This window comes from Cetorhinus maximus, chromosome 6 (genome assembly GCF_964194155.1).
Source record: "Cetorhinus maximus chromosome 6, sCetMax3.hap1.1, whole genome shotgun sequence".
Classification (NCBI taxonomy): domain Eukaryota; kingdom Metazoa; phylum Chordata; class Chondrichthyes; order Lamniformes; family Cetorhinidae; genus Cetorhinus; species Cetorhinus maximus.
In genome coordinates this window covers 90,870,609-90,895,397 of record NC_135884.1, presented here as the reverse complement: position 1 = coordinate 90,895,397, position 24,789 = coordinate 90,870,609, and the positions used below count along the sequence as shown (strand labels likewise).

The 24,789-nt window shown below is 44.5% G+C and overlaps 1 protein-coding gene across 1 annotated transcript in view; it reads left to right on the top strand.

Annotated features, from left to right (window-relative positions):
• LOC144681901 (uncharacterized) overlaps positions 1-24,789 on the top strand; it is a 304,508-nt gene that overhangs the window by 200,177 nt on the left and 79,542 nt on the right. The window contains exons 25-31 of the mRNA XM_078544030.1: positions 392-445; positions 1,310-1,363; positions 13,122-13,175; positions 15,762-15,815; positions 17,951-18,065; positions 18,491-18,527; positions 22,948-23,110. Coding sequence (XP_078400156.1) covers positions 392-445; positions 1,310-1,363; positions 13,122-13,175; positions 15,762-15,815; positions 17,951-18,065; positions 18,491-18,527; positions 22,948-23,110 — 531 coding nt within the window. The remainder of the gene's footprint in view (positions 1-391; positions 446-1,309; positions 1,364-13,121; positions 13,176-15,761; positions 15,816-17,950; positions 18,066-18,490; positions 18,528-22,947; positions 23,111-24,789) is intronic.

The window sequence follows — 24,789 nt, the reverse complement described above, 5'->3', positions numbered from 1 at the left end:
TAATGTCCCATCTGAAGGGATAGCAACTCCAACATTGAAGCACTCCTTCAGTCTTACACTGAAGTGTCAGCCAAGGTTATATGCTCATGTCTCTGGAGTAGCATTTAAATCCACAAACTATTGACTTAAATTTGACAGTACTATAACTGAGCCAAACTGACATACTGAAATCAAATCCACTGTCATTGTCACTATATTTGATTTCCGTGGAATAATGGATGGTGTGGCTAAGGATATGCAGCATGAAATGAATAATCAGACAAGAAGAAGAAAAGTTAATCTAGAGGAGACTGTATCCCAACCATAGAATGTACAGAGATATGAAAAACTGCCAGAGAAAATTGACAAGCCATTAGTTCTCCTGAGTGATGGGTCTCTCTTTGTCTGACAGACTGATGAAGGTGTGTGAAGAAACTGAGAGCAGTGAGGACCTACCCACTGAAGAGTAAGTCTTTAACCTCCAATGTAGCTGAACAAAAATGCACGACCACATCTTGTGCTAAGGTGTCATACATTCTACACATCAATTAGTTCCTCTGAAGTAGAAAACAAAGCATTGCAGAGAAGATTATAAAGAGGGATACAGAAGTATCCAAGCATAGATCAGAATGTATGTATGAATGTGTCCATGCATAGATGCTGTATGTATCCATGTATAGAGACTAATTGTGTCCATGCATAGATACAGAATCAAGCAATATCAGTAAAACAGATTAGCTGATCATTATCACATTGCTGTCTCCTGCACTTTGCTGAGTGCAAATTGGTTGCCTCGCTTCCCACATTAAAACAATGACTACACTTCAGAAGTACTTCATTATCTTTCAAGAGTTTTGAGACAACCTGAAGTCATGAAAGGCACAATATAAAGTCATTCTTTGTCCATTTCTTTCTCACTGAGTGGCTGTTGAAATGCACAATTTACTTCCACGACTAAAGGCCAGCAATATTAACATTAGCAACCAGGCTACAGCACTCACAAACACTTTTAGTATGGCTCAATTAATCCAGAATGTTGTACCAACTGCAACTTCTATGCTGTAGCATCTTTATGAGGTAAATTTTTGCCTTCACCTTCTGGGCACTAGTGCCATGGAGCAGATTTTCATCCCATTGAAATGAACCCACCCTTCCAGATTACCACCCAGGTATGTGTGTGTGTAAGTGTACATGTGCATATGCATGCATGGAGATATTCTTAAATGTCCATTTGTTAGCAGAGTTTGGGTCTATTGACTATGTGTACTTGTGTAGGTTTATAGAGACAGCCAATACGCTGCTGTTTATTTCTCTTTGGTTTACCTATCAGGCCAAGGATGGTATGCGAAGAAACCAAGAGCAGTGAGGATCTACCACCAGCAGAGTGAGTTCTTCACCTTCCTTCCTGAGAGAGGGATGACAGAGAGAGCAAATAAGAGAGTGAGGAAGAAAGTGATAACTGCTTCTTGTTGACTGTGTTATGGTCACTGACCACTGTTAAATCCTTTTCCTGATAAGTGCAGGCACCCACTATTGGCATGCAAATTAGGGAAGCTTCCCACTGACTGCAATAAGTCCACCAAGATCAGTAGCTGAGGTTCCCAGCAGGTGGATCCTGGCACTTAACTCAGAATGTACCTTCACTACCCTCACCATGGATTTTCTAGCACTGAGGTAGATTTAACAGAAAATATGCAACTGTTTATTTCTCTTTGCTTTCTCCATCATACTGGTGCAAATCTGTGAAGAAGCCAAGGCTGATGAGGACCTACCAGCAGCAGTGTGAGTCCTTCATCTTCCTTCCTTAGAGAGGGGATGAGGAAGAGGTGGGACTACAAGGTGGAAAAGAGAATAAATGTCAGGAAATGAAGGAATAAAAAGTCTGGAATGAGGAAAGAAGGGAAACATGAATATCCCACAGGAGAAGAAAAGAGGGAGAGAAGCAGAGAGTGAGAACTGAAGGAGGAACAAATGAGAGAGGGTTGAAGTGAGGAAGTGTGTCAGTGTATGTATGGATGAGACAATCTAACTGTGAAGGAGCAGATTAGATGCTTAGAACACAATTTACAGTCATTTTCCAAGCCTTCACCCTTCCAAAGGTACTGAGCATGCATTGCAAACCTGTAGGCAGAACACTTGCAATCTTGTGGCCTATGCAGCATAGCTAAAATGAAGTCAATGTACTCTTTTGTATACATGTACATATATAATATCGTCAAATTTGTACAACTGCACAAGATCTGTTTCCTATGTAATGTGTTTCACAGATTGTTTGAGTGTGTGCGCATGACTGCATATTTATATGCACGTGCATAACTCCATGCAGACACGCACAAATAGACACACACATTCGCACATGGTGTGTGGGGGTGGCAGGCAGGGAACATAGCTTCCTCTGTTTTGTAAAATGAAAGAAAAATATTACTAAATTGCTATTGGTTTATAATAGTTTCAGTGAAGTTTTTTTTCTTTAGGTTTACAGAAATAAATACACCCCAGAGTGAGTAACCACTGACTTTGTCTGTGTGCAAAGTTATAGAGACAGGCTGTTGTGCTGCTGTTCATTTCTATTTGTTTTGGCTGTCAGGCCAGCGCTGGTGTGTGAAGAAGCCAAGAGCAAAGAGGATGTACCATCTACAGAGTGAGTCTGTCAATTCTTATCTGGAAGAACATCAGGGAGGGAATGAGATAACATGTGAGGAGAAAGTGCCCAAGTGAGAGATAGACTGAAAGATTATGGGAGGAGAAAATGTAAAAATGTGTAACTCGGACTGAGGGAATGGGAAAATTTGAGGTGGAGAATGCATTGGTGCAAACTGAGGGAGCGTTGAGGAGAGAAGCTAAGTGAATCAAAAGGAAACATTAAGTGAATGCCTTAATAAAATGTGTTTCAGTGAGAGTAGGTAGACGTGTTTTGATGAATGAAGGTACTTGTATGTGTAAATCTAGCTCTGAAGTAGAGTGAATAGGTCAAACTCAGAACCAAATAGATTTGCCCACAAAGCTAACTTTCAAGATCTTTTCAGATCGGTGCAGGAACAATACCCATCGTACCAACTCTTCATCTGTATGTATTTTTACTGCTAGATACCATAAATGAACTGCCTTTGTAAATCTGGCCCTCTTTTAGCACAAAAGAGCACGTACAAATTTGTTATAGTCCTTACTTAGTTACACATTGAACAAAGGTAATGGTCGTGTTTTTTTGTTTTATCAGATTGATCTGTCGACCTACTGCATATTTTTGTGGCTGACCACCTCCGATGGTTGAAGATCATGTCCCACTTTGTTTTCATTCTGTTATGGAAATGTTCTAGATCCTATGGCTGGTGTACATTTGGCAGTTAGGAGACCTCCCAGCCTTTGGCTCCTGTCATGTGGGCTGAGAAGGATTGCACTCCCGAAATGGATATTGCGACCTTATTTATCGAAATCTCTTGCACAATAATTAGCACCCCAATAAAGCAGGGTTTTGGGCCACGGCTATGAGATTTTAAGCAACACCTTGGAACTGGTGACCTGGAGTCCAAAATTGTAATCTTAACAAAAAAAAAGCAGGATGTCTGTTTCTCTTCGTAATTAATGACCTACCTGTAAGATGACAGGAATCTATGAAATGTGTGATTCTGAGAGTGTGATTTTGTTAATGGGCCACTAATTACAGAGAAAATGTATCTTCCTGTTTCTCATAAAAAAAAAATGTCACTTACCACATAGTTTCTGGCACAGTTAAGAAGTTCATTTCCTTCTCATCCTGATGCTAAACTGATATCTGCAGCTCTGCACTGAACGTTTTGTTGTACTCCACAAACACAATGTAGCATGGGCCTGCTCTGAGGAAACTGGCTTTCCTGCTTTGTATATTGTTCAATTTAACAATTCCTCTGTTAACGGCCATTGTCTGGAAAAACAATGCTATCGCTTGTTTTTATTGAAATAAGCCTTTGAATTAGTTGTGCACAGCAACTGAGGTGCTACAGTTGGGTACCATTTTGACATTAGGGAAGGAAAATTCAGTGATTGTTTCCACTGCTAATTTCTATGGGGGTTGCCGGCGGGGGTTGGGGGGGGCTGCGGCAGACGTGCTCCCTCACTGTAAGTGTGTGTGCTTGAATACCAGGCACAGGCAGGATCGGGAAAAGTTGTAACCTAATCCACAGGCACACAACCTGCTTCCACTCATTATCAGGACTCCTGTATGAACCATGGACACTTGAGTAATGTGGCTGACATCTGATGGAACTGTAACTCAGTAAGGGAGCTAATTCTTCAGGAAAAGAGAAGAGGAAACTGGAAAAAAGTGATAGGTTGTCATCGTGCTTAATTACTGCTGTTGATGTACTCACTGACAATCTTTCTTGCCTGTCAGACCATTGCAGTGAGGATCTGTCACCAGCAGAGTGAATCATTTATCTTTCTTCCTGTGGGTGGGGATACTGGAGAGAAGGAAAGGGCAAGTGCGAGAGGGAGGAATATAAAAGGAATCATTGAACAGTACAATAATTAATGAGCAAGTAAAAATGAGCAAAACAGGGAGTAATGATTGGAGGAAGTGACAATTGAGAGACAAACTGATAGAGTGTATGATGCAATGATGAATAGATGAAATGTGTAAGTGTGAGGGAGACTAAGTTAAAGGGAGTGACTAAATGATAACATGTGAGGGACTCACTCAACTATTCACTATATTTATTAATGGCTTAGATAACACAATTAGAGCTAATGACACAAGTGCAGAATCTTATCAGCTACATGGAGGCAGGGGAGTAGGGAACTTTTGACAGATGAGTGTCGGGTCTTCTTCTCAACGTGCTCCTGCCTCCGAGCGATCTTGCTGGAGACAGAGTCAAACCAGCATCAACTACCCACCCAGCAGCTAGCCAACTAGTAACAATTAAATTGGAAAAAACACGTGGGTACCAGCTGAGGTTAAATTTTACGAATGCTGCATGGGCCCACACTATGTCAACACCTTAGTAGCACAGTCTTGGTGGCTGCATAGCAAGAAGGCATTGTTCACTGAAATAAATATCCAGGCTTCACTATAAAAAAGGAGGCAGCAGGACTGGTCGATTGTATAAGCACAGACCTTGCAGTGAGGAGCAATGGTCTGCTAAAGTGGCTGTTACAGCTGTTGTGGAGTGATAATATTAAGAGTGGCAGCACAATCTGCCAGGTCAACTGGGCTTATCATAGCATTGTGTCTTGTGCCTCAGAGATATCCAGTGGTGACTCTCACCAGGTTCTATGTGTGAACAGAAGCTTTGTTACAAATGCTTTTAAGATGTCTGCAGCCACAAGCTTACAGCTAGGTTTCAGTTTCTCTGTAACCACACCCACAGGCTTGGCTCACAGCACACAGCACAGTGAGCAGTCAATAGGCGCAAACAATCAAACATTGAACAAGCAAACACAACACACAGCATCACCTTGAAGGGCACAAGTGGACATGGGGTCCATGTATGTTTGGCTGGACCATGGAAGAGGAGCAGCATACAGCATAGCGAGCAGCATACAGCATAGCGAGCAGCACATCTTTCATAGGTATCAGAGTGCAGCAGACAGGTTGGCCAAGGAGCAGGAGGGAAAAGAACATGCACCCCTTGATAGAGAGTTTTTTGGCCAAAGGTGAATATTCTTCATCTCTTGGAGCTGCAGTGCCACAGAAGACTATATGTGCGCCACTGCATGAGGATATCATGCCCCTGGGAATGGATGAAAATCCATTGTCTGTGACAGTGAAGGTCACAGTTGCCTTGAATTTGTATGCGTCCGTCTCCTTTCAGGTTGCAGCTAGGAACGTTTGTAGGATATCAATAACTTCAGCTACCTGCATAATAGAGGTGATGATGCCCTGTGTGCGTGATTCATGGGCTTCTGACTACATTGAGTTCACAAGGGATGAGGCCATTCAGGCCCAGAGGGCTGTAGGTTTTGCATCAATTACCAGATTCTCTCAATTGCAGCGCTCGGAAGACTGTATCCAGTTGGCAATTAAGGTGCGGTCAGAGCAGGTGGGAACATTTGTGAATAGAAAGGGTTTTCACTCCCTGAACGTTTAGCTCATTTGTGACCACTGCAAGCAATTCATGCAAGGGTACGCAGGGTTCCCTGTCATTTGCTATTACTCTCTCAGCTTGAGGCAGTATCAGGTTCCTTAACTTTTCACTCCCCATTTGCCTCTCTGGGTGAATGCTGGGTAAGAAAGAATATCCCTTGAAGGCATACCTCAAGTGCTAACACATCAACAGGCACAGAGGAAAGCTACAACCGTTGACATGCCTCTACAAAGGGAACAATTGGGCTTGCATTAGAACTCTTAAAGATGCGCTCCTGGTGCCTTGATCATTCTGGAGGAGACCGGCAGTATGGGCTGTCGTGGATGCCACACATTCTGGTAGTCTGTCACACATTGCACAACATGGCAATGCGGAAAGGTGAGGAACTAGATCCACATGAAGACCGTGAGCCATTACAATCTCAGAGGAGGAGGTGGAGAAAGAGGATAAGGAGCCAGAGCACCAGTCCATGCTGAGGTGGCACTGAGACTATGGAGTAGCAAATGCTGCATACATGTTGATTAATTTATGTAGACATCCATTTTTGTAATGGTGTTACAAATGTTGAGAAGGGATCACAAAGAGATGAATCCTTCATTAATGTATGTTTTCCCTACATCAGAGAGCCAAATTTGGAGAAAGACCAGGAGGCACCTGAAAAGACAGCGGATGCCTCTGGTTGCTACTCTGAGGATGCGCCATACCGGAGTCCAGCACACCCTCGACCAACTCACATACTGGTAACTTGGTCATGTGGGCTGAGGTAGAGTGTGCTCCCGAAATGGATATTGCAACCTTAATTATTGAAACCTCTTGCACAATAATAAGCACCTCAATAAAGCAGCTTTTTGGGCCAGGACTATGATATTTTAAGCAGCACCTTGGAACTGGTGACCTGGAGTCCAAAATTGTACTCTTAACAAAAAAAGAGCAGGATGTCTGTTTCTCCTCTTAATTAATGGCCTACCTGTAAAATGACAGGAATCTTTGAAATGTGTGATTCTGAGAGTGTAATTTTGTTAATGGGCCAATAATAACAGAGAAAATGCATCTTCCTGTTTATCATAACATAAAAAATGTCACCTACTACATAGTTTCTGGCACAATTAAGAGGTTCATTTCTTTCTCATCCTGATGCTAAACTGATATCTGCAGCTCTGCACTGAACGTTTTGTTGTACTCCACATACACAATGTAGCATGGGCCTGCTCTGAGGAAACTGGCTTTCCTGCTTTGTACATTGTTCAATTTAACAATTCCTCCGTGAAAGGCCAATGTTTGGAAAAACCATGCTACTGTTTGTTTTTATTGAAATAAGCTGCCTTTGAATTAGTTGTGGACAACTGAGGTGCTACAATTGGGTACCATTTTGACATTGGGGAAGGGAAATTCAGTCATTGGGCTGAATTTTGCGTTTGACAGGCCGGCAGGCCCGACCAAATCGGCAGCGGGTGGGCAGCTGATCCCCACCGCCGAAACGGGCCGTGCCGCCATTTTGCGCGGGCGAGCCATTTAAGGCCCGTCCAGCGCGTTTCAGACTCTCGTGTTCATCGGGAAAATTAAATCGGCGGCGGGCGTGTTCAGACTGCCGGTTCCAATGGGGAACCGGCAATCTGTATAAAGAACGACCAGGCAGCTTCCTTTAGGCTGTTGACCATGGCCAGTCACCGGGCAGCACAAGAGGTGAGAGCAGAGGAGGAGGAGGGGGGCAGGCTGCAGGGTAGGCCAGCGGGGGGCCACTGTGCCTCTCGGTTCTCCGATGCCTGCCTTGTTGTCCTCCTCGAAGAGGTGTCCAACCATTGGGATGTCTTGTTTCCAGAGGATGGGAGAAGGAGGGCCCCCTACGTGACCAGGCAGGTGTGGCAGGAGGTGGCGGAGGCTGTTAGCTCTCAAGATGCTGGCGCACAGGAACATAGTGCCACAAGCGCTTCAATGATTTGCTGCGCTCTGGAAGGGTGAGTACCATGTCAGCCTTGGCCATTTTACCCAGAAGGTAGCCTTAGCCTTTGAGGGCCCCCCTCCCCCAAGTCTTAGTGTCGTTACTGCATTGGGCATTTGGCGCACACTGGGTGGGCAAACAGATAGTGATCATGCTTACATCAGCCTTCGTGGTTGAGGAGAAGATGGGTTCTCCCTGCAGCATATGCTGGTGTTTGTCGCATTTGAGTAGTCTGGGGGCAACCTGCAAGGGAGGCAGCTAGACACATACTGAGAACTCCAACACATGTCTTAATGATGGTGATGAGATGGTGGAAGGGGAGCCTCAAGGTGTCGTGGGCGAGAGCCATCTGCTGGTCTCGGCGCCGCCTCCTTGCCATGGGTGCTAAGACAAGTGTGCTATTCAAAGTGATGGACGCTGAATGTGTCCAAGGTGGCCGTTGGGGGAGGGAGTTGGGAGCAGCCGTACTATCTTCTGAGGACTGTCCACCAGTAGTGTGGACAGGAGCCGCTGAAGGCCTCAGATGGGCCACTGTGGTTGGGGTGCTGCGTGCGCGCGCAGAGTACATGAGTGATCAGCCCTAATAAATGCTCTTCTATGTTCTGCAGGCAAAAACTGAGAGCGATATCCGGGAGCGTCAGCAGTGGGCACGCCATGCTGCAGCACCTCACCACGTAGGAGGAGCAGGCCATGGTGCTGGGGAGGAGGCAGGCGGCCAGGTTGGCAGGTGTTGGCGAGGCTGCGGTGCGGCGGCCAGGTATTTGAGGACCACAGTCCCATCCACTCTGTCTCCCCACCATCCAAAGCACTGATGATTGCTGCAACCGTTAATGCAGCAACACTGCTCATTCACAGACTGACACAGTCAGACGTGTGGGTCATACACAAAAGTCCCTCGGCCCGTTGAGGATGCGCGTCTCGAGCACCTTCCAAAGTCGCCTTATCCCATTTCTGACCACTATCCCCATGGCCTAACATGCCATGGCATCGCTGCTGCACATCCAAAGACTTATTGCATCTTAGGAGGGCTTGTACCTCCACCACCCTTTCAGCCAGTGCTTCCCACATTATTCTGTCCAAAAAGTCCTCAGCACCTCACCTGTCAACCTCACGGCACTCACCTTAAATAAATGCCACAATGTTAGTCATCCCTGCGCCAAGGGGAAATGTTGCCTTCTGTCCACCCGTTCTATGCCCCTCATAATGGTATGAAGGTCAATAATGTGATCTGTCAATCTCCTGTGCTCCACAGCAAATGTCGCAAGTGTTTGCAATGTTTCCTCATAACTCCAACTCTCCAGGCCAGCATGCATCCAGGTCAGGAACCTCTGCACTCTCCCCACTCCAATGCCATCCCTCCCATGAAGCGCAGGTCACAACTGAACGCAGAAGTGTAGCAGTGGCCTCGACAGCGTTTTCTGCACTTGCAACATGACCTCCCTTTTCCTACATTCTATTACTCGGCTAATAAAGGCAAGCCTGGCTTTGACCTTGTTAAACACCTGATGTTCCTGTTCTGTTACCTTAACGGGTCTGCCCAGCAAGGTCCCTGTGATCGTCATGACTTCCCACGGTCCCACCATTACCCATGTATTCCCATACCTTGCTTGTCTTGCCCAAGTGCTTAACCGCACACTTATCCACATAACATTTCATGTGGCAGTCCTTAGGCCATCTGACCAGCTTGTCTGTATGCACATGTAATGTTTGGGCCTCCTGTTGATTATTTACCACCCCACCAATGTTCATCTCCTTAGGTTCTTGAAGGGTGAGTGACTTATGAGGCTGGAGGGGAAAGGGATGAAAGGTGTTACTGACTGAACGCTAACTGATGCACTGTCCTTGTTGTTAATTTCAGCATCAACATCGCATGACCCCACCAACACATCCAGAGCCCCCCCTCCACACCTGAGGGCCAAGACTTGCAACTTGCGTCACATCCTTTCAGCCAGCCAGGCACCAGTGCAGCGACAAACAGTTTGGTGGGGATTATGACGTCGGCTAGTGTCCCGGGGCACAGTGGAGAAGGCACTTCACAATCGCTGGAGGAGATGGCACGGATAGAGAGTGCCAATGGCGCCAGCAGCTGGAGGACTGCAGGGGACCAGGCACATGCTGAGTCTGGCAGTGATTATGTGCCTCTGGAGATGTCCGCCATGCAGCAGCTGCAGGACAAGCAGCAGGGTGCACGGGAGCATCTGGCAGTGTTGCATGAGGGTGTGCTTCACTTGGTCTCTGTGGTGGAGGAATCCAGGCAGAGTGTCAGTGATGGCATGAACCCCAGGACAGAGCTTCAGGCTTCCTCCATTGAGAGATTGGCGACTCTCATGGACAGGGGCTTCCAGCGGATTGGGAATCTTCTGATTGGGTTACGCTCTGACCTGCAAGCCCTCACAGCGCTAATGGCCACAGGTGGTCATTGGCAATGTGGGAGATGTTCTGGGTACCAAGTGTCCTAGCTCGGTGCCCATCCATCTGCGGTGAGCAGGGAGGTCCAATGTGACCCCACGTCGGTGCAGCAGCTGCCTGTCGTCGCTGCGAGCTCCTCTCAGGGCGCTCCGGATGAGGGCAGCAGCTCCTCCGCCCCTCTGCCAGTGACCGTTGCATCCGTTGAGGCTGCGACAACTGGGGAGGTACCAGTTCTGGAACTGGCCACTCCCTCCCAGGCGGGGCCATCACAGGCTCCATGGGCCAGAGGACGGCTGCCAAGGTCATCGAGGCCAACAGAACAGCAGAGTCAGCAGGCTGTCTTACAAGCCACTCCGATCGATGGGGCAGCACCTAGACGTAGCCCCCGCAAACGTAAGCATAAGGCACGTTAGGCACTCCACGGTTTGTCACTGGTGATTTTGTGTTGGTCCCAGATTATTCTGTACGTCTGAGCAACGTTTGCCCTTTATTTTGGTGGGAATAAAGTCCACTTTTCTGACCATGGCTGAGGGTGTTTCCTTTGTGCTGCATTTGTATGCTTCACAGACATCTCATGAGTGTTTGAGTGGACATTGATGTTTCTGTACTAAGCCCTTAGTTGCAGCTGATGAGGTGGAAGATGTAGCACCTGAGTGCCACGTGTGGAAGTGCCAGGCAATGCTGGTCCTGCTGATCCATGTGTGTGGAGCTAGCTGAAGGTTCGTTGGATTAAAGTGTCCCGGGTGTCCCTGCCTCCTTGGTGTAGTAGCGGGTCGGCGTGCTGCCCCTCATCATTGCCCTGTGCTTCCTCATCCTTTGAGCCACTGCTGAATTCATCATGTACAGCCTCATCCACTGCGTCAAGGTCTTCATTGTCAACTGCATTCCCCCTTTCCAGCACAAGATTGTGCAGAGCGCAGCATGCTACCACTATCACAGAGACACGATCTGGGGAGTAATGGAGTGCGCCCCCTGAGCGGTCCAGGCAACGGAAGCGCATCTTGAGAAGACCGATGGCTCTCTCCACCACAGCCCTTGTGGTGCCGTGGCTCCTATTGTAGCGCTCCTCAGCTTCTGTTCTTGGATGGCGGAGAGGCATCATGAGCCACCTTCTGAGGGGATAGCCCTTATTACCCACCAGCCAACCATCCAGCCGAGCCACAGCACTGAAGAGTGCCGGCACCTGGGAGTGTCTGAGGATGTAGGCATCGTGGGAGCTGCCTGGGTTCCTTGCATAAAATTGCAGAATCTGCATCCTGTGATCACACACTATCTGCACATTCATGGAGTGGAAGCCCTTCCTGTTGACGCATGCACCGGGCTCACCTGCTGGCACCTTGATGGCCACATGTGTACAGTCTATTGCACCCTGGATGGGGGGAAAGCCAGCAATGGCCGTAAAGCCTCTGGCTCGCTGTGTCTGACTTGCCTGGTCGCAGCAGAAGTGGTTGAAGGTCATTGCCCGTCTGAACAGAGCGTCTATAACCTGCTTGACACAAGTGTGGACAGCTGATTGGGAGACACTGCAAAGATCACCCACCAAACCCTGGTAGGCGCCAGATGCATAGAAGTGGAGGGCAACTGTGACCTTCAGAGCCGCTGGCATGGGGTGTCCACCCACACAATTAGGGGAGATCTCAGGGGCAATCATCTGACAGATATAGTTGACTGTCTCCCTTGACAGTCAGAGCCTCCTTCGGCACTGTACCTCAGTCATATTGAGGTAGCTGCTTCTCCACCTGTGTACCCTGGCAGCAGGATAGTGGTGTCTTCTGTGGCCCCTTCCACCTTGGACAACCTCTTGGCCCTGTGCCCCTTGTGCCTGCACCTGGCCTCCCAAAGGTGGCTGCCCTGGAGGCTGATTGTCCACTCCTGGCCTCCTTATTCTATCCCTCCCTTCTTCCTCAGAGGAGCTGCCTCTAGTGGAGATGTCAGAACCCATACCCAGGCTAAATGGAGGCCTCCGGAAAGCTGCAGGCCCAATAAAGATTACTGTCTGCAGACTGCTGAGCTGAAGCTTCAAAGTACAGAGAAAGCTATTGGAAATCGATCTGAACTGCTAACAATCACACAGGCAAGTTTAAAACACTTTCTGCATTAAATACTTCAGAAAAAACATTAACAACCCCTCTGAGCCTGCATATCCCACCCATGGATGAGGTTTGTTAAAAAAATCAGTTACCCGCCTGCCCGTTGGGCCCCTGCGCCAAGGTGAAGATCACACGGGCTCCTCAAAATTGGCTTCAATTGCCGAGTTAAGGGCCTTAACAAGGCCTTTAATTAATGGCGGGCGTGCATCGTGCTTCATTGTGCGCCCGCCCACCTAAATATTGCGATGTCGTGCGCTGACGTTGGGACGCTGGGCGCGACATTTTAAGCGCTGACATGCGGGCTCCGCCACCCACACATCAGCCATAAAATTCTGCCCATTATTTCCACTGCTAATTTCTATAGGGTGGGTCGCTCCCTCACTGTAAGTGTGTACTTGAACACCAGGCACAGGCAGGATCGCGAAAAGTTGTAATCTAATTGTCGAGACTCCTGTATGAACTATGGACACATGAGCAAGGTGGCTGACATCTGATGGAACTGTAACTTAGTAAGGGAGCTAATTCTTCAGGAAAAGAGGAGAAGAGGAAACTGGAAAGAGAAATCGTCTTTAAAGAGTGATAGGTTGTCACCTTGCTTATTTACTGCTGTTGATGTACTCATTGACAATCTTTCTTGCCTGTCAGATCATTGCAGGTGTGTGAAGAAGCCAAGAGCAGTGAGGATCTGTCACCAGCAAAGTGAGTCATTCATCTTTCCTCCTGTGGGTGGGGATACTGGAGAGAAGGAAAGGGCAAGTGCGAGAGGGAGGGATATAAAAGGAATCATTGAACAATACAATATATTAATGAGCGAGTAAAAATGAGCAAAACAGGGAGCAATGATTGGAGGAAGTGAAAATCGAGAGACAAACTGATAGAGTGTATGATGCAATGATGAACAGATGAAATGTGTAAGTGTGAGGGAGACTAAGTTAAAGGGAGTGACTAAATGATAGCATGTGAGGGACTCACTCAACTATTCATTATATTTATTAATGGCTTAAATAACACAATTAGAGCTAATGACACAATGTGTAGAATCTTATCAGCTACATGGAGGCGGGGGAGCGGGGAACATTCGACAGATGAGTGTCGGGTCTTCTGCTCAACGTGCTCCTGTCTCTGAGCGATCTTGCTAGAGACAGGGTCAAATCATCATCAACTACCCACCCAGCAGCGAGACAATTAGTAGTAATTAAATTGGAAAAAACACTGTGTACAGGTCTGGGTACTGCACTGTAGAATCTGGTCTTGGAAGGGGTGCAGCACAGATTTACTGGCAGAGGCTGAGTGCCAACTCTCAAACACCTCTTCCTACCTCCCCCTGTACCATGACCCCATCACCGAACATCAAGCAATTGTTTCCAGGATTGTAACTGACCTCATCTCCTCTGGAGATCTTCCCTCCACAGATTCCAACCTCATAGTCCCCCAACCCGGACAGCCCGCTTCTACCTCCTTCCCAAAATTCACAAACAGGACTGTCCCGGTAGACCGATCATGTCAGCCTGTTCCTGCCCCACGGAACTAATTTCTTCCTATCTTGACTCCGTTCTCTCTCCCGTTATCAAGTCTCTTTCCACCTCCATCCACAATTCCTCTGATGCCCTACGTCATATCAATAATTTCAAGCTCCTCTTCACCATGGACGTCCAATCTCTCTACACCTCCATCCCTCACCAGGATGGTCTGAGGGCTCTCTGCTTCTTCCTTGAACAGAGGCCTGAACAATCACCATCCACCGCCACTCTCCTCCGCCTGGCTGAACTTGTTCTCTCACTGAACAATTTCTCCTTAAACTTGTCTCACTTCCTCCAAATAAAAGGTGTGGCTATAGGTCCCCACATGGGTCCTAGGTATAGCTGTCTCTTTATGGGGTACGTGGAACATTCCTTGTTCCAGTCCTACTCAGGCCCCCTCCCACAGGTCTTTCCTCGGCATATTGATGACTGTTTCGGTGCCGCTGCATGCTCTCGCCTGGACCTGGAAAAACTTATCAATTTTGCTTCCAATTTCCACCCTTCTATCACCTTCACGTGGCCCATCTCTGACATTTCCCTTCCCTTCTTTGACCTCTCTGTCTTCATTTCTGGTGATAGACTGTCCACCAATATTCATTTCAAGCCCACCGGCTCCCACAGCTACCTCAACTACAGCTCCTCACACTCCGCTTCCTGTAAGGACTCCATCCCATTCTCTCAGTTCCTTCGCCTCCGTTGCATCTGTTCCGATAACGCCACTTTCCAAAACGGCACTTCTGGCATGTCTTCCTTCTTCCTTAACCAAAGTTTCCCCCCACTATGGTTGACAGGGCCCTCAGCCGTGTCTGACCCATCTCCTGTGCCTCTGCCATCACACCTTCCCCTCCCTCCCAGAACCATGATAGCATCCCCCATTCTGCGGGGGGGTGGGGTGGGGGGGAGTTAAAAAACACTTTGTCATGCCAAGGGTGGTGGAATTGTGGAATTTTCTCCCAAAAAGGCAGTAGATGCTAGCTCAATTAATAATTATAAATCTGAGATCAATGCCAGACTTGAGATACAAGGATATAGAGCCATGGCATGTGGAGGGAGTTAAGATTCAGATCAGCTATGATCTCACTGTATTGTGGAACAGGTTCAAGGGGTGAACTCCTGTTCCTATGTCCCTAGAAGAGCAGAGCAAATGAGGAGAGGGGTAGCAAGTAAATAACAAGCAGATTGAGAGGAAATGTCAAGTGCCGAGTGGCAAATGGCAAGTGTGAAGAAAAGGTGTCACTGTAAAGTGAAAGGGCATTTGAGAGCAAGTGGAATAGAGATCAATCAGCATGTCAGGAAAGGGGTGAGCTAGTGATAATTGAGACAATGGGGTAGATTTCCAACTTGTGGTCCATACATAAATCTGGCATTGCGAATGGTCTGTATTATAAAAGCTGTCCAAGTTTATATGCATTGTAAATGAACATTAGGGGTTTCTATAATGAGTGACTGATCACAACATTATTTTTACTCCTGGACAGCAAGTTGAAAATCTACCCAAGGCTACTATGTGAGAGAGCGCATTTATTTACATACACCAATTCTTTGTGTGTGTTTGTAGATATAGGCTCTGTGCTTGTGTGTGTCTTCCTATTTGTATGGACAAATCAGTATCTGTGTCAAGAAAGGTGGATCATGTGCTACCATTTGTTCCATATGTTGAGAAGCTTTTTGTCAACATCTTTCAGAACCACCTATGTCTCATAATATCTGCAGTGGTTTATGTTACAGCAGCCCTCTGAAAAATATCTTTTGATTTGTCTGTCAGACCAATGCGGGTATGTGAAGAGGACGAGAGCAATGAGGATCTATACCGTATGCCGTGAGTCTTCCAATTCTTAACTGAGAAAGTGAGAGATTGAGAGAGTGAAGGAATGAGAAAGAGTGAGCATTTCGAGAGAGTGAACATCTGGAGGGAGATCAAGTGAGTTTTTGACAGGATGGCGAGCGAGATAGATAGAGAGTGAGGGGAAAGGGGGTCTTTGTGTGATGAGCTAGAACAGCAGAGGCTGAAAGTAAGTGGAATTAAGAGGGGATCCTAACTGATCGGGGAATGAAGGTGTGAGAAGAAAGAGCAATGATGATAAGGGAATGAGTGTGGGCAAAGGGTGATTGGCAGTTCGACACATGCCAGGCATAAGATGAACATATTTTATTTTCAGCTATTATTTTTCTGGACAATAAAATAGATTTGAAATTTAATGAATGCTTCTTGAAGTTAATTTTTTCGAATAGTTTACACAATAGATTTAAGTAACATGTTTTGCTTTCCATGATGCCTGATTTGAATCTATATATGGGAAGACTTGAAGTGTTAATGCTGTTGGAAGCAGCGATGGATGCAGTTTTGCAATGTGATTTTCTGTGCAAAAACAAACTGATGCAATGGGTTTGGCCATTCTGTATCTTTCTCTTTAAGACAGGTAACTCCTGACGTCTTCTCCTCGAGCCTCCAGCTGTCTCCTAGCAACCCTTGCCGCTTGCGTTCCGTCTCCTAGCAACCGGATCCGGACAGGGAACTGTCCGCAAGGCTCTGGTGCTGATGAGACAGAGACTCGGGAGATTCGGCAGCGCTCACCCTGCCAAATCAATCCGGTTAAATACACCCGGGAAACCCGCATCTGTGCGGCAGCCAGCGGGCGTCAGACACCGAGCTTCCAGAGAAGCTGCAAATTGCAAATCAAGCATTAATCTTTGCATTAAAGGAGATTTCATCCGGAGGGCGGTAATGTAGATCAATCATCTCTTAGCAGAAAGCTCATAGTCTTATTTTAAAGAGCACTTTGTTTGTTGAGAAATGTTTTGTTCCCCAAAGCATTAAAGCAGCCGTTGTCCGGGATAGATTTTCGTCTTTTACCGCCTGAGCTAAGCTCAGGGAGGAAAATCCCGCTTTCCGCCCGACCGGAATGGGCTGTCGGCTTAGGGGTTCAAATAGGAGCAGAGTTCGCTCTTTGCGCCGCCTTCCTGTGCCAATCGACAAGTGTAGGCTTTAAACTGCCCGTCGTTGTGAGATTGATGTTGTGGATTTCTGTCTGTTGTCGAATTCAGCCAGCTTTTATCCCCACTAAATATAACTTGCCGATGATCCACAACTCCTATTTTACCCCTGGGGGGATTTTGAAAATCTACCCCAGGTTTCAGGAGGAATAGGTAGCAATCTTATCTCATAAAAATCCTAGCGCACAAATATGATTTTAACCTGTAGTCACTAGAGAAACCTCCAGGTCCACAATAAAACCTGAGGCTTTCTCTGTTGCCAGAGTCCCCTTGCCACCTTCTCAATCGTCTCCTTATTATCACTAACCACCTTAGTGCCAGGGACAGTTCCCTCCTCCCAGCCGGCAGCCAGTTAATGATTCCAACTGGGTTCAGGCAGGACTCTGATTATGAACATGAAAAACTAACTCCCAAACCTCATACGGTGCCCTGGATGTAAGCTTGCCACTTGGTCCAGTCCCTGTGGGCCGCATACACATTCTAAGTAAAAATCCGGGGCTGAAAATTTGTCAGGCGGATTCACATGTTGAAAACAGAATCCATTTGATTTCCCTCAGTTGAAATATTTGAAAAAGGTGTACAGGAAAAGACCAGCTGGTGTAAAGACCAACCCTGCCCCAAATTCATGTAGGCTGGACAATTATGACTGTGCACTTTATATCCACCAGCATGCATGTAATCCCCTGGGAGAGGCCAAAAACAGAAAGAAAACAGGCCCAACAAAGGAACGCATTTGGAAACTTCTTTCCTGGCCTTCCCAAACCCTCTAGGCAATCAAAACCAGCTGACCTAATCATACTGCCATGCATATGTTAACTATCAAACCACATTTTTTCTGTGTCTGTTAGATTTCTGTGAACCTCCTGGCAAAGTTGTCTTCTGTGGGCTCCGACTAGGTGATGCTTAATGCCTCGGCAATAAAGATGGAGAATCTATGCCATTCTTTTTTATATTTTGCAGTGACCTGACTGACATCTGCCCAGAGGGGAGCCACCAGACTGTGCACCCAAAACCCGATGAAACAGCCACTGAAGATCAAGTGCCAGGAGCAGCTGAGACCAGTCCCCATCAGCAGGTAAGGGGTCAACAGAGTAAATGCCATCATAGCCCACCACCTGTAGGATCATAACATTACTCTTAAAGAGACAACCCCTTGTTAAAAATAATTGTTTCGTAAATCTCTCTTTTTAGATTTACTAGTAAATCTCCTGTGATGTATCTTACAGTAAATCAGAGGATATTCTCTTTTATAAAGGGCAGGAGAACTACAGTATACCAAGCAACACATAATGGCCATGATATTAAAATTGTACCCAAAATGCGTCAACATTGGCAGAATGATAGTCTGAGATACACACACACACATGAAAATGCTCAAAAATTCACAAATTATTTCATATCAAACAAACAAAAGAAACTTGACAAATGTTTTTGTGAAGATCTTTAATAAAATGTTTCATTGTTCATGATGTCTGTTTCTCATTTTTATTTTTAATTAAGGAGGAAGAGATTTTGAAGACTGAGTTGGATCAAGGATGTAAGTGCTCGAAGCATCTGCACTTAGCAGAAGATGGTTGTTGGGTTGCTGCTAATGTATCATTTATGGTTTTTTTGGGCTACATGGGTCTTTGAACACTCTGAAGGAAGATTTCTTCTGAATGATGTGGATAGTGAACTTTATAAATGGACTTAGAATTTTATTGCAGCTGAAGCACAGAATAAATCTTTCTATCTGTTGACTGACCTTGATGTTTAGAACTGATATTCAAAATGGACATCATCTAATTTCAGATTTAGAAGATAAAATTCACTGTCTCTGCTCCTGGGCAGCATGTCTGTCACTGATGTGAGCATCAGTCAGAGAAAGGGCTAGAACGCTATAGCCCCAAATCTCTAACCCACACTCCTGTCTAACATGGCTCACTGATTTGCTTAAAAAGATTAAGAGGTTAGAAAATTGGAATTAGAACAAGAAATAGTGAAAGTGAAGAGCAGGTCAATCAGTGTCCGAAAGGGAAAAATAAGTTAATGTTTTGAGTGTAACCCCACAAAATCTTTGTATTTTCCATATTCTATGTTTTTTTAATTTCATCTTCCAGTTTTATATATGTCTCATTTATTTTGTGTCAATATTTTCAGTTTTGCTGTCTTACTTAAATGAAACAATTGGAAATTCTGTAAAGCGCAGTGTCAGTCCAAGCAATCAGGTGGGAAGGGGTTTGAGTTTCTCTTAGGTTGTGCTGTTTCTTCAACATCATTTGACTGAAATCAGCTAAACCAGTGCAAAAGATTGAGGAAATTCAAGTGCCAGACCAGTACAAATCGAATTTGTGTGATCTTTTGCCTAGTTTTAAAAATATTGCACTGAAAGCTGGCCATCTACAGAACTGGCCACACCACCAGATCAAATTAATCACCATGGCAAGTTTCCACTAATTGTGCCTGTTTGTGGATGTTCTAGAAGACTTTTAAAAATAAGGGTTTGTTTTAGATGCATGGGCACTAATAGACACCTTTTAAAAACCCTTGAACACTAAAATATATTTAATTCACTGACAAACTGACTGATGCACACCAATGAGGTGGTATTTTAGTTTTTCAAAGTTACTTTCAGTTATTTGAGGTTGGATTACTCACAGTTGGTGGACTAGACACTTAGTAAAATGTTTTTTTTGTGATAAACCTGTCTTCAGCTGTATTAATAAAACTGCATCTGGTTACCATTCTTAAATATATCAGGATTATTTTTTTAAATAAACAATTATGTCCTAACATGCTGCCCAATTGCACTGGCTCATGGAAGATTTTACTTTTGTGATTTCTGCAAATTAAGTTGAGCAGAAACTTGAACTTAGAAAACTAATGCGAGTGCAATAGGTACCAGAATTGCTGATCACCCCCAAAGCAGAAACTCAATCCCCTGATCTACAATACTTCATTTTAAATAAAATTAACTTTGATTACTTTATTCAGTACCAAACTAGCACCTTCCTCAAATCTGCCATATTTGTGTATGGCTGTTTCAGTTGCATATTATAGCATTAATGTAACTCTGCTTAATCTGTTACTCCATGCATAAAAAAGTGTTTACATCATTGTGACAAATCTGTAAATTTAAATCATTTCTGTAGGGCATGATCAGAGAAGGGGAATGACAGTGTTCCCTCTGGTGTAAATTTTATAAATATTCATTCATTTTCTAAACATTGACTTGCCTTAAAGAACATATAAACTGTATAACAAGAGTAGTAGCTGTGCAACAAGTCTGACCACTGTTTGTTTAAACTTTACAAAAATATATAAATTGTGGAAAACATAAATATAGGCAGATTTTATAACCCTAGTATCCATTGCATAGGCACAATAATGAATGTATGAAACAACAGTGTGTGGGAGCACACTGTACCATGTGTGATACATTTACCAATGAGTTGTATGGTACAATCTGCAATGGTATGTGGTACAGTCTGAATTGAGTTGTGTGGTACAATCTGCAATGGAGTGAATGGTACGGGCAGTGATGAGATGTGTGTAGTACAAGTTGAGATGAGGTGTGTGGCATAGTCTGAGATGAAGTGTGTGGTACAATTGAGATGAGTTGTGTGGATATTCTGGTTGTGTGGGTACATGGTGAGACAAGGTCTGTGGTACAGTCTGAGATGAGGTATGTGGTAGTCTGAGATGAGGTGTGTGATGCAGTCTGAGATGAAGCGCACAGCGTGTTATAATTATATGTTGTGGTACCATCTGTATTAAGCTGTATGCTGTGTTGTACAGTCTAGCTTGCACTATATAGTCTCCTTGAACTCAATACTTATACCTGTTTATGCTTTTTAGTTACAGATGCTCAGTCTCCTTTTTGCTCAAGCCACAGTCTCAGACGTGCCTAGTAACTGCTATCATGCCTAAACGAAGTAAAGACGTAGAGTTAGTCCATCTCGTTCGTGATGTGCCACTGACACCCAGAAGCACTACTCCTAATTCCCAGTATGCTTTAGATTTACCCAATGTGCCCAGCTACCGCACTTCCAGCTCTCGGTTACCTCCACTTAGCCCTAGGAAGCAAGCATCTGGGGTCATAAACCCCAACTTCTTGACTGAGGAATGGTCTCCATTGCATTGTATAGGTGAACATAATGTGCATTATGTCAGTGATTGCTTATATATCAAAATGTTTTGTTCTGTGTGAATGTCTGTAATTGTCTATCTTGAGTCCTGTCCATGTATAACTTCAATCTTGTTTGTGGTATGGTCAATGTCTCACGTACTTTCACAAAACAATGTTCGGAATTTCTGGATTGGGTAAGTGGCCCATTACTGATCTCCTTAAATTTTCCTGAGGCATGAAGCTCAATGGCTTAGCATCCATCTCTGATATTTCTTGAGGATTAAAGTATTTGATGTTCACAAGACAAGATTTATATAAGTAGGTTTAAATAAGAACAAAGGAGCAGGAATAGGCCATACAGCCCTGCGAGCCTACTGCACCATTCAATAGATCATGGGCTGACCAATATCTTAACTCCATCTATCGGTCTTTGTTCTGTAACCTCTTCATACCTTTGGCTAACAAAGATATATCAATTTTAGTTTTGAAATTTGCAGCTGACTGCCAGCCTCAACAGCTTTTAAGGGGGAGAGATTTCTAGATTTCAGCTACCTTTTGCATGAAGAAGTGCTTCCTGACATCATCCCCGAACAGCCTCGTTCTAATTTTAAGGCTATGACCCCTTGCTCTGGACATCCCTACCAGAGGAAAAAGTGTCTATCTAGCCTAGTAACTCCTTTAATAATCTTAACCACCTCAATGAGATCACCCTTAAACGTCCATATTTAAGAGTGTATAAACTTGCCCTCATTGTTTAATCTTTTAGCCCCTCAGAAACCCCCGCAAAATTGTGACCGAACCTATTTAAATAAATGTCTATACCTCATTTACTGTGATTTTCTGACCACACAAATCCAACAGCACAAAGCTGAGAAGCACTCCCGGACGGCATCATAACAGGAGACCCTTATTGGCTGAGAAACAGAAGTTGGATAATATCTACTTAGTGAGTCATTGGTGCTTTACCACCTCACACTTTGCCCTGGCACCAGGTCTCTAAGTTCATTATCAATGCATATTGCATTTCTTCTTTCCCAGCGTTTGACTAAAGTGTTTATTTCACAATTGTCTCACTTTGCTTTGATACCAAATCAAGATACTATGGATGCTGGAATTCTAAAATAAAAGTAGAAAATTCTGAAATACTCAACAGGTCAGATAGCATCTGTGGAGAGAGAAACAGAGTTAATGGACCTGATATTTATGTGAAGGGTGCAAGAGAGGCTGAATAGGCTGAAGAACCCGGATAGGCCAGGGTGTAGAGATACTGTCAAACTTAATGCAATATCTTATTATCATTCTTTGTTCTATTTCACACTTGACAACTGAACAAACTGACAGCCTGATCAGTGTCCGAGAGGGAAAACAGTGGCAGAAGGCCTCAGACAGGGAATGCCCTTTTAAAAAAGTAAAATAATGAGCTATCATGCAAAACCACAAAAAGTATAATGAGAATTTGCATACTAGACATGGAATTCTTAAAGTAAATAGCAGTTAAAGAGAGATTATCACTCAGATGTCTTCTGAAGTGGAAAGATCTGTCCCTGATTAAGTACTGGCTTAGAAACCCTCCAGAAGTTTTAGTGTAAGGTTGGTATGTTGGAGGTACCGCATTTACAATACAATTTATTCAGTTCCCCAATGTCACACTCCCAGGATAGATCATCCTTGATGATGTATCATTTTTCAATGATAATCTGAAGCAGTGTTTTGTATGTGGTGGCATCAAATAAGCATATTTTTTGGAAGGGGAAGGAATATTCATACTGGAATGTGCATCTGAATGGTATTTTAGCAAGCATTACGGTCAATATTTCATCTCCATCTATCTGCTTCTTTACTCTGTTAGATCCTCATGCTACCTCACGGCCCTCAGTCAACATCGAAGAAGTGGATTCTGAAGGGGATACCTTAACAACCGGGCATGGCAAGTTGCCACCAATTAAAGTACATTGTTCACCGTACAAGAGTCAGACACTAACAGTGCCTGGTGTCCCCAAGTCATCACAAAGGTATGAGCATAAACTAAGGGGAGTGAGTAAAGGTAGCTGGACTGCAATGATGAGATAATGTAGTTGAGTACTGGAGAGTTCTGTACTGGAATTCCTCCTGTTCCCCCAGCATATAGATTTGCAGTCTCAATGCAGTTGACTTACAAAGAGAACTTGACAGTATTGGATCTAAGCTGAGCAGGGACGAGTAAAATTCAATAAGGCCAATTCTGCATAATTGAAATAAGAAGTCAGTAAGCTGCATAGGTGGAATACAACTTGCCAGGGGATGGAGACTTGGGTGTTAATTTGCTTAACAAGTACAAACAAAAGCAGACATTAGTAAGAGAAACAGGATCTGGGAGTGTGTTGTCAAATCAGTTGAATTCAATTTGTGCTGAAGTTGTAAAATAGGGAGATCAGTTGGTATGAGAATACATTAAATGTTTTGCAGAAGGAATTACATCTGTTATTGAGTAGACAAATTAAATAAGGTACTAATACCAAGATATACATATTGGTGGAATGATTGAACAATATATGTTTATAGTTAAGGAAATAAACAGCAGAAGCAGACTTTGAAAGGGACCTGGGAGTTACAGTAAACTCATCACTTTCAATATTGAGATAAAGGGGTGATTTTCTAACTTGACACTGCCAATTCTGCATGGAATTCAATATACCTGTGCAGAGGGCCTAGAAGTGGTACAGAAGAGAGTAACAAGGTTGATTCCTGGGGTTTTAAAGAGATCTGAGAAGGAATCACCAGCCTTAAAGAGAGGCATTTCAAGACATTCTTATAGAGATGTATGAGATACTTAAAGAATGTAATCCCAGAACAAAATTTGTGAGTACACATGGCCAGCAGGTACAGATTCAGGGCTGGGAAGAATAACTTCAGGACAAGCACTGGAAAGTTTTTCTTTACACTTAGGCTGATCAACAACTGGAACAGGGTGTCAGGAAGAGAGTTTGAAGACAATGCACTTATGAATGGATGTCTAAGCGTCTTCTTCACATAACATTTATTTAATCCACCATGTCTGTTTCTTTAGCAAATGGTCCCAAAGGTAAAATCATAAGCAAATAGGACCAGGATTGTCGAGGTCCTTTTTTTGGCCAGCCAATTGTCTGATACACAGAGAACCATTACACTTAAGTCTCATAAATAGAAACTGAGTAATCTACACTGGCAGCATTTCTGATTGCACATGTTCTCCCTTAGGTACAGACTCCACTTACCTAACTCCAGAGAGGTTTGGCACAAGTTAGCAAAATTAAAGTTTAGGCACCCCGAGTGTGTACGTGATAGTGCTGGAGTTTAACCGACTAAAATTGCACAGCTTACCAATATAGAATAGAAATAGGTTTCCATTGCTTGTTCTGCCAGCACTGCTTTATGCATTGTGGGATTTTAAAATTCTAGTATGTTGCTGGAAAACAGAAACCATTTCATTTTTGTTAGGCTTTGGCAAGTGCAGATATTCTGTTTCATCGAATTATATAACCCAGAAGTAATGCCAACTCCTCCTGCCATTCCTGTTTGACACTGCTAATATCATGCTCACCTACCACCCTACATGCTATTTCCTCCTGCCACAATTCATAGCCACCCATCCAGTTAGTACTTACCTCCACGTGGGCAATTTCTACAGTAAGTGTCTAACAGTTAGTACCACACTGACTAGTAAAAGCATTAT